This window comes from Tachysurus fulvidraco, chromosome 17, assembly GCF_022655615.1.
Source record: "Tachysurus fulvidraco isolate hzauxx_2018 chromosome 17, HZAU_PFXX_2.0, whole genome shotgun sequence".
Taxonomy (NCBI): Eukaryota; Metazoa; Chordata; class Actinopteri; order Siluriformes; family Bagridae; genus Tachysurus; species Tachysurus fulvidraco.
In genome coordinates, this window is record NC_062534.1 from 17,598,895 (window position 1) to 17,612,937 (window position 14,043).

A 14,043-nucleotide genomic window follows, 5' to 3' on the forward strand; every position below is an offset into this window, starting at 1 on the left:
TGACAGTATATGTAGGTCATTTGATGATTATCTATGATCTGAATATATGATACATTATCAACTCTCAGTAACTGTCTCAGTGTGTCAGGTCTCAGTGTGTCAGGTCTCAGTGTCTCAGTGTCAGTACTGCTGTAGTAAATATGTACACATCTAGAGCCTTACCTAATTACTGTAACAGCTGCCACTCTTGCAGTAACTGTATCTACAGTACCAGTCAAGTTAAGGTCATGAATGCTCCAGTAAATCTCAATAAACCTATTACATTCATACTGACAACAAGAGCGCTAATTCATAGACAGAATTAATCATATATTCAACAATTCCAACATAAGCCCGATAGGATTTTGTTTTCTTTGTAGTTTTTGTTCAGCATCAACCAAAGAAAACAATTAAGAAGGTTGTTGAAACTACTAAAAGTTTGTTTAAAAACATTATTCAAACCTGGAAGGGTATTGGTAAAAAAAAAAAAATCTTTTTCAACAACCATCATCTTGTTTTGATCTGAGCTCACTTAAATGTATGGTGAACTCAAGGCTATGTTTAATAGTGAAAGTAAAAGCATTTCCACATGCACAAAGCAAAGAAATCTCAGTGGATTGGGAGCAAAATGCTGTGTAGTTCTAAGAAAACATCTTATCAGTAAGGCTAAAATCAGTAAAAAAAAAAAAAAAGATGCTTCAAATTGCTAGGCAGCATAATGATTATACGCTGTAGCAATGGGGGGTGGACGGTCATGTGGTCTAATGAGTCCAGATTTAAACTGTTCCAGAGTGATGGGCACATCAGGGTAAGAAGAGATGGCAGATAGTGTTGCACCCATCATGCCTAGTGCCTACTGTACAAGAACGTGGTGGTAATGGGTTTGCTGCAGTTGTTTGGGGTTAAATTAGCAACATAATGTGCAAAATGAAATAATCTGACTACCTGAATATAATAAATGAGCAGGTTATTCTATCAACTGGAATATTCTAAGATGACAATGGCAGGATCCATTGTGGAAGTGGTTCAGGGAGCATTGAACATCATTTTTGCCCATAGAGTCCAGACCTTAACCCCACTGAGAATCTTTGGAATTTCCTGTAGAAGGTATAAATGCATCTCTGGACGGAAATAAATAGTTATAAGTATAAATAAAAGGCAGTCTAAAGACATTAGAGTGTGGGACACTTTTTTTTTTGTCCAGGCAGTGACTATCGGTGCAGTGAGCAGTGCTTCCAAAAAAAAAAGAGGAAAAAAAAAGCCGCGCCCCCTAGAACGCACAGATCGAATGGAAATTTGTTTTTGCTGTAAGTTCTGTTGTGCATTCGCTGTGCTCAATAAAAAGCCGGTGATCTAAAATGCTCCCTGCAGTTCGGCGGAGACTCTTAGAAAAAAAGACCCTTTTTTAGTGTCTGAAAAAATAAACGAGCAGGATGAGTTTGTTTCAGCTGGATGATTTTTTAGCAGGATGGATAGGAGGTAAGTCGGTTAGAAGGAAAAGTTCAGATGGATGTCTGGTAGCTGCTTTGGGAATTAAATATAAGCAGACCTGTTTGTTTGCTTTGAGAAGTGTGGTAACATATAGGGAAAAGTAGGTCTAGGAGTGCGGTTTAAAGTCAAATAAACATCTTAGGAAGAGTCGATAACACGCAGGCTGGGAATCTGTGCACTGAACCAGTTTACTGAAACTCACATTGTCACTGATTTAATGTGCAAACTGTTGTTTAATTCTAAAATAAAACACAACAGCGTCTCGAATGCATTAAAGTAAAATGTCTGGAACTTCTATTATTATTATTATTATTATTATTATTATTATTATTATTATTATTATTATTATTATTATTATTATTATATAAGAAGAAGAAGAATAGTAATAATAATACTACTTTTTAAATTATTAATGGTTAAAAAGCATTTTTCTTTCTTTCACATTAGTTGGTTGTTAAATATACCTGGTAGAAAGATATGGGTTTTTTATGATTAAAACATATACTTATTTTTTTTTCATTATTTACTCATAAACAAGTGTAAATGTGGAAAAGTAACAACATTGTAACATGTTCATATGACATCTAAAAACCCCACTCTAACAATATAATCTGTTCATTAAAAACATCAAATAAGCTAAAGATATCATGTCAGGAAATATATTTATTAACTTTAAAATTAATAAATTGTTTAAAAATAAATAACTTATCAAAACATGAAACAACAATGTTTTTTTTTTCTATTTACTTACTTGCTTGCATATTGCTTAATTATCTGTGAGTGAAGGCTGTCTATGGATTAGTTTGTGTATGCATGATCCTTTCACTGTTTTACCCACCTCCTTTGGACACATAGTACATGGCAGAGGCTGTTTAAAAGTACTGGCTAAGTACCCTGAGGCTAACTACCTCCTGATGTTCTCTGAAAATGTCCTGAGGATGGGAGTACCTAACAGAGGGGTTCTGTTAACCCCCTATTTATAACCCCTTACTCCTAAGCAATTATTTCTTTCCTTCAGTCTGCTAAATCTATAGAGTGTCACATGACAGCTATGTGTCACATGCTAAAGTTATCTTATTGACTTATTTTGTTGACAGCAGCAGGTACACCGCTGTCTGTTTTTCTTGCTGCTTTTCTTGCTGCAGTAAATATAATCATTACAAAGAGAAATATTTGCATGGCTAACTGCACGGATTATTAACTACACATTTATTTGAATACCAGAGAACGTTCTAACACCTGTGAACAACTGAGATTTGGACCTGACAAACCCTGCAGGCTATGTAGAATTACAGCTTAGACATTATTGATTAAAATGATTCTAATGTTTCAAATGAAAAATGAAAATTAAAGTCTGTGTGAAACCTTAGTTTTGCTATGGTTAAATAATTTCCTTTAATGTCTTCCAAAGATGTTTGAATTTAAGTGTGATTGCTTTTCAGACAGTGATGGTATAGCAACCATTAAATACAGGAATTATTCTCATTACTTATTACGTACATTCTAGTGTAGGTGAAAACTACTAAATAATGTCTGTTACAACATGCCCCACTTTGGTTAGTGACCTGCCTGTGAACTTTGATTTTCTCCCCAGAAAAGTGGGCAGAAGTTGCATCTTAACTGTTGTTTAATAAGACCTATTTAAAATGCAAAGTGGATGCTTAATGCAACTAGCACTGCAAGTTGTTTTGAATCAGCTGTACCCTAAATCCATCCTTTTACAAAGTGCCAACTTGCATGTTTACTTTACGACAATCTATCGCATGGGGCTGCAATATTATGCCTGAAGTACACAATGTATGGTATTCAACAGAGTGAACAAAGTGTTATTCATTCAACAGCGCTCAGGCTGGACAAGAACCTACAAAGCTGAATAGCTCATCCTCTCCAGCAGCCTGTTTGCTCCCTTTTAAAATAGGCTAATGAAACATTTTTATTTTTCACCAGGTGCCTCCAGTGTGATTGTAGGACATCCACTTGACACTGTGAAGGTATATCAAAATATACAAAAAGAATAACTATATGTTTAAAACAGTAGCTGTAAAAGACAATAACTGTGATTTGAAGCTTTCTCCCACCCTTGTGTTCACATTTTTTTTTTTGTTTTTGGAAAATTTTTTCTAAAACTCACTATTCGTTGTTAAAATTTATTCATACAATCTTCATTTAACAGACACGATTACAAGCTGGAAAAGGCTACAAGAATGCCTTCCACTGTATTGTAACCATATACAAAAAAGAAACTGTAAGTGATGTTAAACTTTCCTCATTTTTATGGATATCTGCCAAGAAAATTGACAAAATACAATTTATGTTTTCTCCTTGTTCGTCTCAAAATAAGTTATTTATTTCTAAAGTTCCAGAAGGATATGTTTTTCTTAACAGGTCTAAAATGAAAACCAGTGACCTTATGTTTTACTTCCAGATTACTGGCTTTTTCAAAGGCTTGTCCTTCCCACTAGCAAGCATCACAGTGTATAACTCAGTGGTGTTTGGCTTCTTCAGCAATGCTCAAAGATTTATCAGTGATCTTCGGTATGGTGACAGAAGGCACCCGTGCGATATGATTGACCTTACTGTGGCCAGTATGATTACAGGCCTAGTATCAGTGAGCCTTGGGGCCCCAGTGGACCTGGTCAAAATCAGACTACAAATGCAAACTCAACCAATCCTTGCACGTAAGTCTGAAATTGAAACAAGAAAGAGTGATGCTATGCTCTTTCTAGTGTCGGCCATTTCCAAGTCAATAAAATATTGTGCATGTACCGTGCAAATGTAGTTGTTAAAATTGGATGCAGTGCAAGCAGATTAGCTACCATTGTAATCACTGTTTAGGACTGCAAAGTTAGCAGAATGGAGACATGACCTATTTTTGTACTCGGACAACATGTCTCAAGGGTCAAACTAAAATATGTTAACAGAAAACTTCACACTTGCTGGCAATGGCAGTGTCCCTCTTCGATCAGTGGGGCTTCAGAATCAGCGTACAGTGTGTACAGTATACAGAGGGCCTCTTCACTGCATCAGCAGCATCCTGCAGACTGAGGGAATCCAAGGGCTCTACAGAGGTGCAGGGGCCATGATACTCCGTGATGTGCCCGGTTATGCCCTTTACTTTATCCCATACACACTCTTCTGTGGCTGGATGAACCCTAACAGTAACAGCTCCCCTCATCCCTGCTCCATATGGCTTGCTGGTGGGTTAGCAGGTAAATAACACCATGGTGTCATTGTAGACATACTCTGAAAACTTCATGAACAATCAGTAAGCAATCATAGAAACAGCCAATGGTATGGGAAATTATGGGTCAACAAAAAAAGGACGTTTAGCTGCTTCTCAATCAAGCATAGGTCTCACATCTCTCATGTGTCTTGTTCCACAGGATCTATCTCCTGGGTCACAGCAACACCAGCTGATGTAGTTAAGAGTCGAATGCAAGCTGACACAATGCACCACAGGAAATATAGAGGAATTGTTCACTGCATCATACAAAGTTACAAGACAGAGGGAATACATGTGAGTATATTAGATTCTAGTTTCATATTGTACTGTGTGGATTAGGGGTTCACTGGAATACCACCTTTTATTGTATACCTTATTTTTTATTTATGTCAATTTTAATGTGTAAATTGACTGTATTACACAGTATTTGTACAATGTAGATTTTTGCTTTAAAAGACAGGCAATTCTGGAGTTAATCCTATAGTTAGATACATGTACCTATAGTTTATTTCATCCCTATTAAATGTCATGCTTGGTTGATATCTGATTATGCCAGAAATAAGTACTGTCCATGAGAAAGAGATGCAAGTCACATCCTACCTAAGTTTGTAGGCTATACTGATGACATGTTTAGAAAGGGGTTCCTCCAGTCAAAAGAGTGTTGCAAGTTACACACTGTGAAGGAACAGTCAGCAGGTTCCTATCATGGAACGAACTTGTTGTGAGATCAATACATTGGTAATCTGGTTAAGTGTGTGATTGGAATTCAAGCAAAGCAAGGTACAGTTATAGCCAAGGCATACGGTTCTCCCCTCAAAGGAACTGGTCAGTAATTGATCAATCACTTTAAACCCATTTGCAAAAGATATCACACAATATAATTATCAGATCACTTACAAAGTGTTTTTGATTAAAAGAACATTATGATCAGCTGAGTTTGTAGAATTTTCTTGACATCTTCTTGGTTTTATCAGACTTCTGAAGTCATGTTCTGCACAGCGTAACATGCGTATATGGGATCTCATTGTCAGAATGTATCAGGATTATTATTCACTCCTTACCCGTGACAACTTGCTAGTTTGTCTCTTGTTTTCTTCACATTCTTTGCGTGACTAGGCAAAAGACCAAAAAATATTTCACCTAGCCTACTGGTTATTCTCTATTCTATGAAACCACAGAATTCTAGATAGTGAAACGTACAAGATTGTTCGTATACTTCTGAAGAGGTGAAATTTAAGGGCCCTGCCTCAGGGCTTAGCAGTGGCAGCTTTGTAGTCCTGGGATTTAAACTCACAACCTTATGACTAGTAGGCCAACATCCTTAGCACCTTAATCCTTAGAACAATATTCAGTTCAACAAATGAATGGCTTTAGATGAAGAAAAATTTCAACATTTTGGAATGGCCCATCCAGAGCTAAATCATATCCAAAAGCTGTGGGATAACTAACAGAGGGATGTACACTGGAAATCCTCCTACAGTTCAATAGCTCTGGAGTATTTTGGCCAAGAAGAATAAAGTTATGGTAAAGACATGGAATAAAGTTGCCAAATTGAGACTGCTTAGTTGGTACTTGGTAGGCTCTGTTCTTGATTGCTCTATTGCAAGCAAAAGTGCTTTAACAAAGCACTGGTTAAATGGTGTACACACATATACCACAGATACATATACATTGTGTTTTTCACTTGAATATTGTTAGTGGATGCTATATCATCTTAAAGGTAGAAACAAAGTTGACGATTTAGTTAAGAGATTGAGTGTGACACTGTCTGTTTGAGGCTAACTTGTGCGGTTACCTAGAAAACTGTGGTGATTTAAGGATAGTGGGCTGTTTAATTGTGTTGTTTCTGAGATCTGTCGTCGTTTCTCAAGGGCTTTTGGGCAGTGTGAAATTAATCCTTGGCACATATAGAAGGTTTCACAGGGTTGATTTATATGGGTCTGGCAGGGTGGATTGTGCCAACCACACTTGAGCCTGGGCACGTTTTGAGCAAAGAAAATGAAAGGAAATGATAGATGATTGACATCACCACATGACTCTAACTGCCCATTGAAGTTACTCAGGTAAAAATCATAGTTCAAAGCATTACCCATTTTAAAAACTATTATAGTTCCTTTAGAGCTTCTAGCCTGATGCTTGATTCAGCCCACCAGGTACAAGCAAGTAGTAGGTGCTCAAGTTATTTTTAAACATATGCATGAAGATTTTTATCAGTAGAGGCACACAGGTAGTGAATTGAACAATGACTGAAGATTCAAGCATTGTAATTACAAAAAACATAGTGTGTTATTGTTGCTGACTAGTCTGTTGTTGTTGCTGTAGTAACTTGTACTAACTCCTTTCAAACATTCTTGATTTTACCATAATAATATGCTTTAACCTTGGCCTACTTGTAATAGCATAACTTGTAAATTTTTATGAATTATCGAATGACCGCTTTAGTTTTATTGCTGGAGTAGAATTATCGTATTCCAGTTGTTATATACTCTATTGTAGATTGTACTGTGTCATCTAGGACAAATGTATTCATGGTCATGTCTGTAATATTCCTCCTTTTAATCTCTAATTTAGGTCTTCTTCCGTGGTGCATCTGTGAGTGCCGTCAGAGGATTTCCAATGAGTGCTACAATGTTTCTGGGTTATGAATTATCTCTTAAGTATTTCCGAAGCCTGTGATAAGTGTCTAAAGTTACACCTAACATCAACATTTTTAACATGGAACATGTTTAAAGTTGTTTAATGGTTTTTAAGGTTCAACTGTGTTTTTACTTCTTATATTAAGAAAAATGAAGGCTATGAATTGCATATGATTTTAAAAATCTCAAACTTTTTATAAAAGCATTTTAATATATGTATATTTAGTCATTTTTTTCTTTTATTGACATGCTTTCTCTAAACATAATATGTTGGGCAGTAATTTAGTGTTTTAAAATGCCATATTTGCATGATTATTTTATTTTCATTTTACCATATCATCAAAATGAGGTTATAATGCAATCATGTAAAGTAGCAAATTTAACAAACACGATTCTATAAAATATACAGTTGAATCAGTGGCATTGATCTAAGTAAGTAATAGTATATGTTTATCAAGATCCAGCAACATTTGACTGTGGGTTAGTGTCTTAACTCTTTAGTGCAGAAACAGCTGCACTAAAATGTAGCTTAAACAACCCTCTAAAAACCCACAGACCTAATCAAGTCAGCACTTTTTGTTAGCTACTTTAGCTAGCTAGATGGATACACATTACTTATATTAGTTATAGGTTTAAATGGCAAAAATGATATATATAATACATATGTTAAAAGGGGTCTAACCCCATGGACACTGAGCTTATTTAAATAATTATGTTAGCAGATACCTGAGGTATTTTCCCTGAAGTCTGTGTTCATCCTGCATCCCCCAACAACCCTGTGGCTTACTGTGCATAATTCAAAAGCAATTTTAATGTATTTTTATTTTATTATAATTATTGTACTGATGTAAACTATTGGAGAGAATGAATATAAAACTGATGTGATGTTTCCACTAGGTGGAGATATTGTATAATAATCTGTGCTGTGAGTTGTGTGTCGTATTTAATAACAGTCACCCTTCACTTGCTTTTTTTAATTACTTAATTGTATAACCCATTTTTCTGTGTTAAGCTTAAGGTATTGTTAGACAACCTGTACTCACTGTTGTGGCTTTTAATTTAAAATATCAGGAACGACAACAGTTGTCTTTTTTTTAATATAGAACAAAGATTTAATGTAATGAAATTTTTAAAAGAACTTGTGTTATTCTATAAAAGGATATCTTATTATTGACCAACATGCACTCAATATGTCAGTGATATCTTTCCTTAAGATCTTCAGGTAGCTTTACATGCATATTTAGGATATTAAGTAGAACATATTGGATAATAGTGGATCAGTGGAATAGTGGTTACTTGTGTAAAGTGTGTTTGGTGGTATTTACAGTGCACTTTTAATGTTTTTCTTTTATTGTTTATATCATTAAATAGAATGCATTAAACCATACAGATGCTAGTGAACTAAAACCTGAATATTCTGAAAAGTGGTTATGTGGCAACAGATTGCAGTGTTTTTATAGATGAAGGTATTGCTGGCAGGTCATAAAATATCTTCTAGATAACCCTGTTTACAACCAGTGTATAAGAGATCTTGATTCAGTTACTCATCACTGTTGATTCTGAGCAAAATGAATCCAAATAATCTTTATATGACTGAGCAAGATAAATAGCATACGATCAATAATCATATGGAAAAGGATTGAAACTACTTTATAAAATCGCAATAGTAGTAGGAGCACAAAGTACATGTATGTATTTGAATCCTCTGAAATGCTTTAGAACTGGTAAAATGTAATTATTTTTGTTAAAAAGTATTTATTATTATGTACAGTTAAATATCCAATAAAAGCCTACAGTAAGAAAATGAGAGAAGGGTCTTTGGACATTGATTTCTTTCACAGGATTAAAGTGAAATCTAGGGGCTTGAAACCTCCTGAGCCACATAAATGCATCCTCATTCCTAACATAGATGGATTATTGTCCTCCTCAACTCTGTCAGCCAGGCAATGCTTGGCTCGGTTCCTTTAAAAAGGAAAAGACATCATCAACCAAACAGTTATACTGTAACTACTGTAGCTTTAAATATAAAAGAATAAAGCAAAAAAAAAAAACACCTTCATGTAGTTGGCCTGTAGTGAAAAAAAAACACATTTGCAAAAAAAATCTTATTTAAGATTTTTTCTGATCCAAACATTCCAGTTCCATTACCGAAACAATACATTAAACTAAATTTGGTTGCAATTGCATTTTTAATGACATTAATGCTTGAGTAACAGCACTTGCAGTCCACGTGCTCTAATTCATTGTGCATAAGTGACTGTTTCTCTGCAGAGACAATGTGATTGAGTTACCTCAGCGTGTCCGTGGATGTCATGAATAAGGTTTTATTGCTCTTTTATTGTAGGGACAGGGAAGGTTCGTATGCCAGCTGCTGCTCCTGGCTGGTATATAAATCCCCTGAGTGCACCTACCTACAAAAAGCAAACATGAGCCAAGAGAAACATAATAACCAGCCTCTGCATTACCTGGGGATTCCTCTTTACTAAACTGACTTGAATGTAGAACAGATTGCCTGGACATTATTTTGTAGCAGTGACATAAACCAAAAATGAAAATAAATTAGTTTAAATAACGTGTGGAATTTAGTTGTCATATATCCTAAAAACTGAGGTGTGGCAATAAAATGAAACTATGGTATTTATGGTATGTTGGCCCCCTTTTACATGCACATCTCTGTGCTTATTGTAATAGTATGAGAGTCCTAAAAGCAACACAAAGATCATTGCAGAATGCTATAATTTTGAATTGCTATATTTGCTATAATTATTATGATGTGATGCTTTTCGAATCCTGGATAAAAATAAATGGCTATGCCAATAGCCTTTGAGATGAAACACAGGACAGATGTTTTTTCTTCACTGTCACAAGCAAACTGGACATTAATCTGTCTAAACAAGACATATGTTTTCCCTTTGGACCACTAAGCTTTTCTTAGGATAAATCAATTGCATTGAGTTGTGGGTTCAGGTAGAGCAGCACACCATGTCTCCTCACTGTATTTCACATATGATATTAAACATAAAAAAAATCTATTTTATATAAAGTGTAAATCATTTTAATTCTGTTTCCAGGCGGGATTGTAAAAATCCTGAGACCATAATGAATGAGACCATAATGAATAAAAGATTGCAATTATATAACTGATCTATTGAATCTATCGTTCAGTGAGCTGCAAAGTCATAAAAAAGCTGTCCATATGTTACGGTCAATAGATCACTCTGATGTAAATGCTTTCAGATAGATTTAGTCTTCTGGGCAGCAGGATTTATTACAGAAAACTGTGGAATGCTAGTAGCAAGTGATTGGGCTTCTTGCTATTCATAAGTACTGTAGTATATCAAATGTGCAAGCTGTCAAATGGATACACTAAACTGAAACCAAGATCAATCACATCAGAACTTGATTTCTCCATCTTGATATTATAATATTTTTCCATTCTTTCTTGCAAAAACCCTGAAGATCCATCAAAGTGTCTTCTGTGTACGGCCTGCTCCAGATCACCTCACTGCTTCAGGATTCTGGATTCAGTTTAAATGTCGGAGGTTTTGAACATGATTTGTTCATCCTGAACACAGTCACACCCCCAGTTATAAAAGTATGTGCACACTTATGCATTCAGATTCTTGTAACTTTTTTATTTTTCCTATTTTTTTCCCTAAAATGTTTCTGATTGCTTTTCACATTGTAATTTCACACCGATTGTGAAAATGTTCTGACATGATTTCTCTTAACATAACAAAAAGCTGACATTTGCAATATGGTAGTTCAGGACGGTTTCGACTTTCCAATAGTTATTTTTTGTATTACAATTTTTTTTCACTTAATAAATGCTATTTTGGTTTTATGGTTCTTTAATGCTATTCTAACATAAAAGGTCTCAGAATATCCAAGCTTATTTAAAATTCACAGTAATAACTTTTCACTATAATAACTTTTCATGATCTAGAGCTCATTGTGGCTCTAATTATATAATCATAATATTATAATCTCAATCCTCATTGTTCTATTGTTACAGCATCATAAATCATTATCAATATACAAAGTTTATACATTCTATTGTTTGTTTAAAAGGTTATCTGTGATTAAAGATTATAATCCATAACTGATAACATTTAACTAATTACAGATAATAAATTAAACTAAAACACAAGCAAAAAAAAGACCACAGTAAATCTGAAGAATATTATACCGGAGAAATACAGGAGTGAGTCTGTAATGAAACAATATGATTCTAGCTTTAGGAATGCATTGTTGCTTTTTAGATTATAACATATATTATGTCCAATGACGTTATACACTTCATTTAATAATCCAAGGTTTAAAAATATTGGCTTACATTACATTATATAGTGTGTTATGGTGTCAGCATGCAAGTTACTATTTTTAAAGAATCTCAAAGTAAATTAGACATACAGTGGACCAAAACATTAGGAACATGTTTTATATATGTTATAATAATATTAGTGATAATGCTATAACACTAAAAAACTACATAAAAGAGCTTACATTGCATATTTGCATATATTCTTTTTATGTGGTGTAATTTATAAATGTACTTTTTTGGACCACATTTCAAAATAAAATATCAGAATTGAAAATAATGGATATTTTAATGTTTGAGATTGAGATTGTATTTATATATATTTTTAAAGGATATTTTTCCCCTAGCTAGTTTAAACTGTCATGTTTAATATATAAAAAGAATTTAGTTTCATGTGATGTATTTAATCCAAATACTGTATATTCAAACATTTATGTCAACTTCTAAGCTCCATAATATTCTACCCTGCCTATGCCCACAGCACAGACTGAACAGCTGTCAGCAGTGTTTGTTTGGCTCTGATGAATAGGAGAGATAATGAAAGATGAGTGCTGCACCTTCACAGCATCACCTAAAACCTGTAAAACCCCTCTTATAAACAAACTAAAGTTACTGAACACATGTAATGCTAAGCTGTTGATTGATGGTGCCAGTAGCAAAGAACAGTAATTCGGTGCTGATGTGTCCTTCAGCACAGGTGTGAATATATGACATGGCAGCCAAAGTCATTGGTGTTAGTGAAAAGTAATAGTATTTAGAATCTCCTCAAAATATCCGTTTTCAGATAAGGTACAGTACACACCTGTAGAAGCTCAGAACCCCTTATTCCCATCAAGTATGTTGTTTTAATCTTACTGCGTATATTTTTGTTTATTGCATGAATGTACACTATACAGTATGTGTTAATGAAACAGCTGTATAGAAAGCAGAATCTAGTTGTTTTGAAACATTGTCCACAAAGTTCAATCAGGTGCTTGTTCAATGCCTTGTTATTTCGAGACTGGACTACAGCAACTCACTCCTGCCTCTGAGCATCATGCAAACTCTGCAACTGATCCACAATGCAGCTGCACGGATTGTTTGCAACTTTCTGAAGTTCTGCAACACTACTAAATTTATACGCTCTCTCCACTAGCTTTCTATAGCTGCCATCAACAGATTTAAAACACTGATGCTTGCCTACAAAGCCAAAAACAGACCTTCACCCACAAACCTCAAAGCACTTGTCACACTGTGTGCTGCGCCACACTCCATCTGATCCTCACACTAGAAACACATTCATTACATTATACATTTCTGTCATTTTTATCCAGTGTCATATTTTATTCCAATTTAAGGGTAATTAAGGGTTAAGGACCTTGCTCAGGGGCCCACCAGTGGTAGATTGGTGGGCCTGGGATTCAAACTCATAACCTTTCAGACAGAAGTCCAATGCCTTAACCACTAGGCTCTTACATCCCTCTGAACCCATTTCAAGACTATTCTCTGTTTTGGCACCAAGGTGGTGAAATGAACTTCCTAGATGCCCAAACAGCTTAGTCTTGAAATAAATGACCTAAAGATCTACCTCAGGTTTCATGTTTATTCTCATGTGAATAAAGAGTGCTTTAAGCAATGAAATTCTTATGCTACCTTATACAGTACTCCTACCCAGACATAGTGCAAAAATTAAACTTAAAATAAAACTGCAAACTATGTATGCAGTCATGAAGTGACATAGTGGCAGATATTGCAGACATATTCAATACTATAAATTATTAACATAGACTCTTTCTAAAGTACTTAAATAAATTAACACTGAAAAGAAAAGAACATTTTTAGTCTGATGGTGTTTTTAGTCTGTGGCCTAGTAGGCCAGTATCAGGATGTATTCATTGTTAAAGACTTCAAAGCACTTCTGTAAGTCTGGAAAAGGGCGTCTGCTAAATTCTATAAATATAAACAGAAATGTAAAACTTCAGATTCTTCCTCCAGTGATCACCTCAAAAAACAACATTTGAATAGGCAGAAAATGTTGTTACAAGAAAAGACAGCATAAGTGCTGGGCAAGAAGAGACACTACCTTACCATGGTTGGTTGGAACTTGGAGTTTATTGATATAAGCATAAATGGAGAATGGAGAAGAAAACTAAATTGTACAAAAGGCCTAGTTTAACACAATGTCACATTAACATTGCATAAAAATAAAAAAAAAGACTGTCTGCAGGGCTGCATGATGGTGCAGGGAGTAGTTTGATCACGCCAGAAATCCAGAGGTCTGGTGCCTCGGTTAACGTCTTTGACATATATCAGATGTTGTCCTCATGTCCGTGTGAATTTTACATCCTCCCACCTGTCAGTATTTAAACTGTTTTGTTTATTTCTTGCAGCTACCTAAAGATTAATGACTAAAT

General features: G+C 34.9%; 1 protein-coding gene across 1 annotated transcript; it reads left to right on the plus strand.

Annotated features, from left to right (window-relative positions):
• Positions 1 to 1,262: 1,262 nt before the first annotated feature.
• On the plus strand, positions 1,263 to 9,136 carry slc25a48 (solute carrier family 25 member 48). The gene is made up of 7 exons (XM_027136158.2): positions 1,263 to 1,458; positions 3,418 to 3,461; positions 3,644 to 3,715; positions 3,896 to 4,148; positions 4,392 to 4,679; positions 4,854 to 4,987; positions 7,265 to 9,136. The coding sequence occupies exons 1-7, from the start codon at positions 1,413 to 1,415 to the stop codon at positions 7,367 to 7,369; spliced, it is 942 nt and encodes a 313-aa protein (XP_026991959.2). The 5' UTR covers positions 1,263 to 1,412; the 3' UTR covers positions 7,370 to 9,136.
• Positions 9,137 to 14,043: the final 4,907 nt, after the last annotated feature.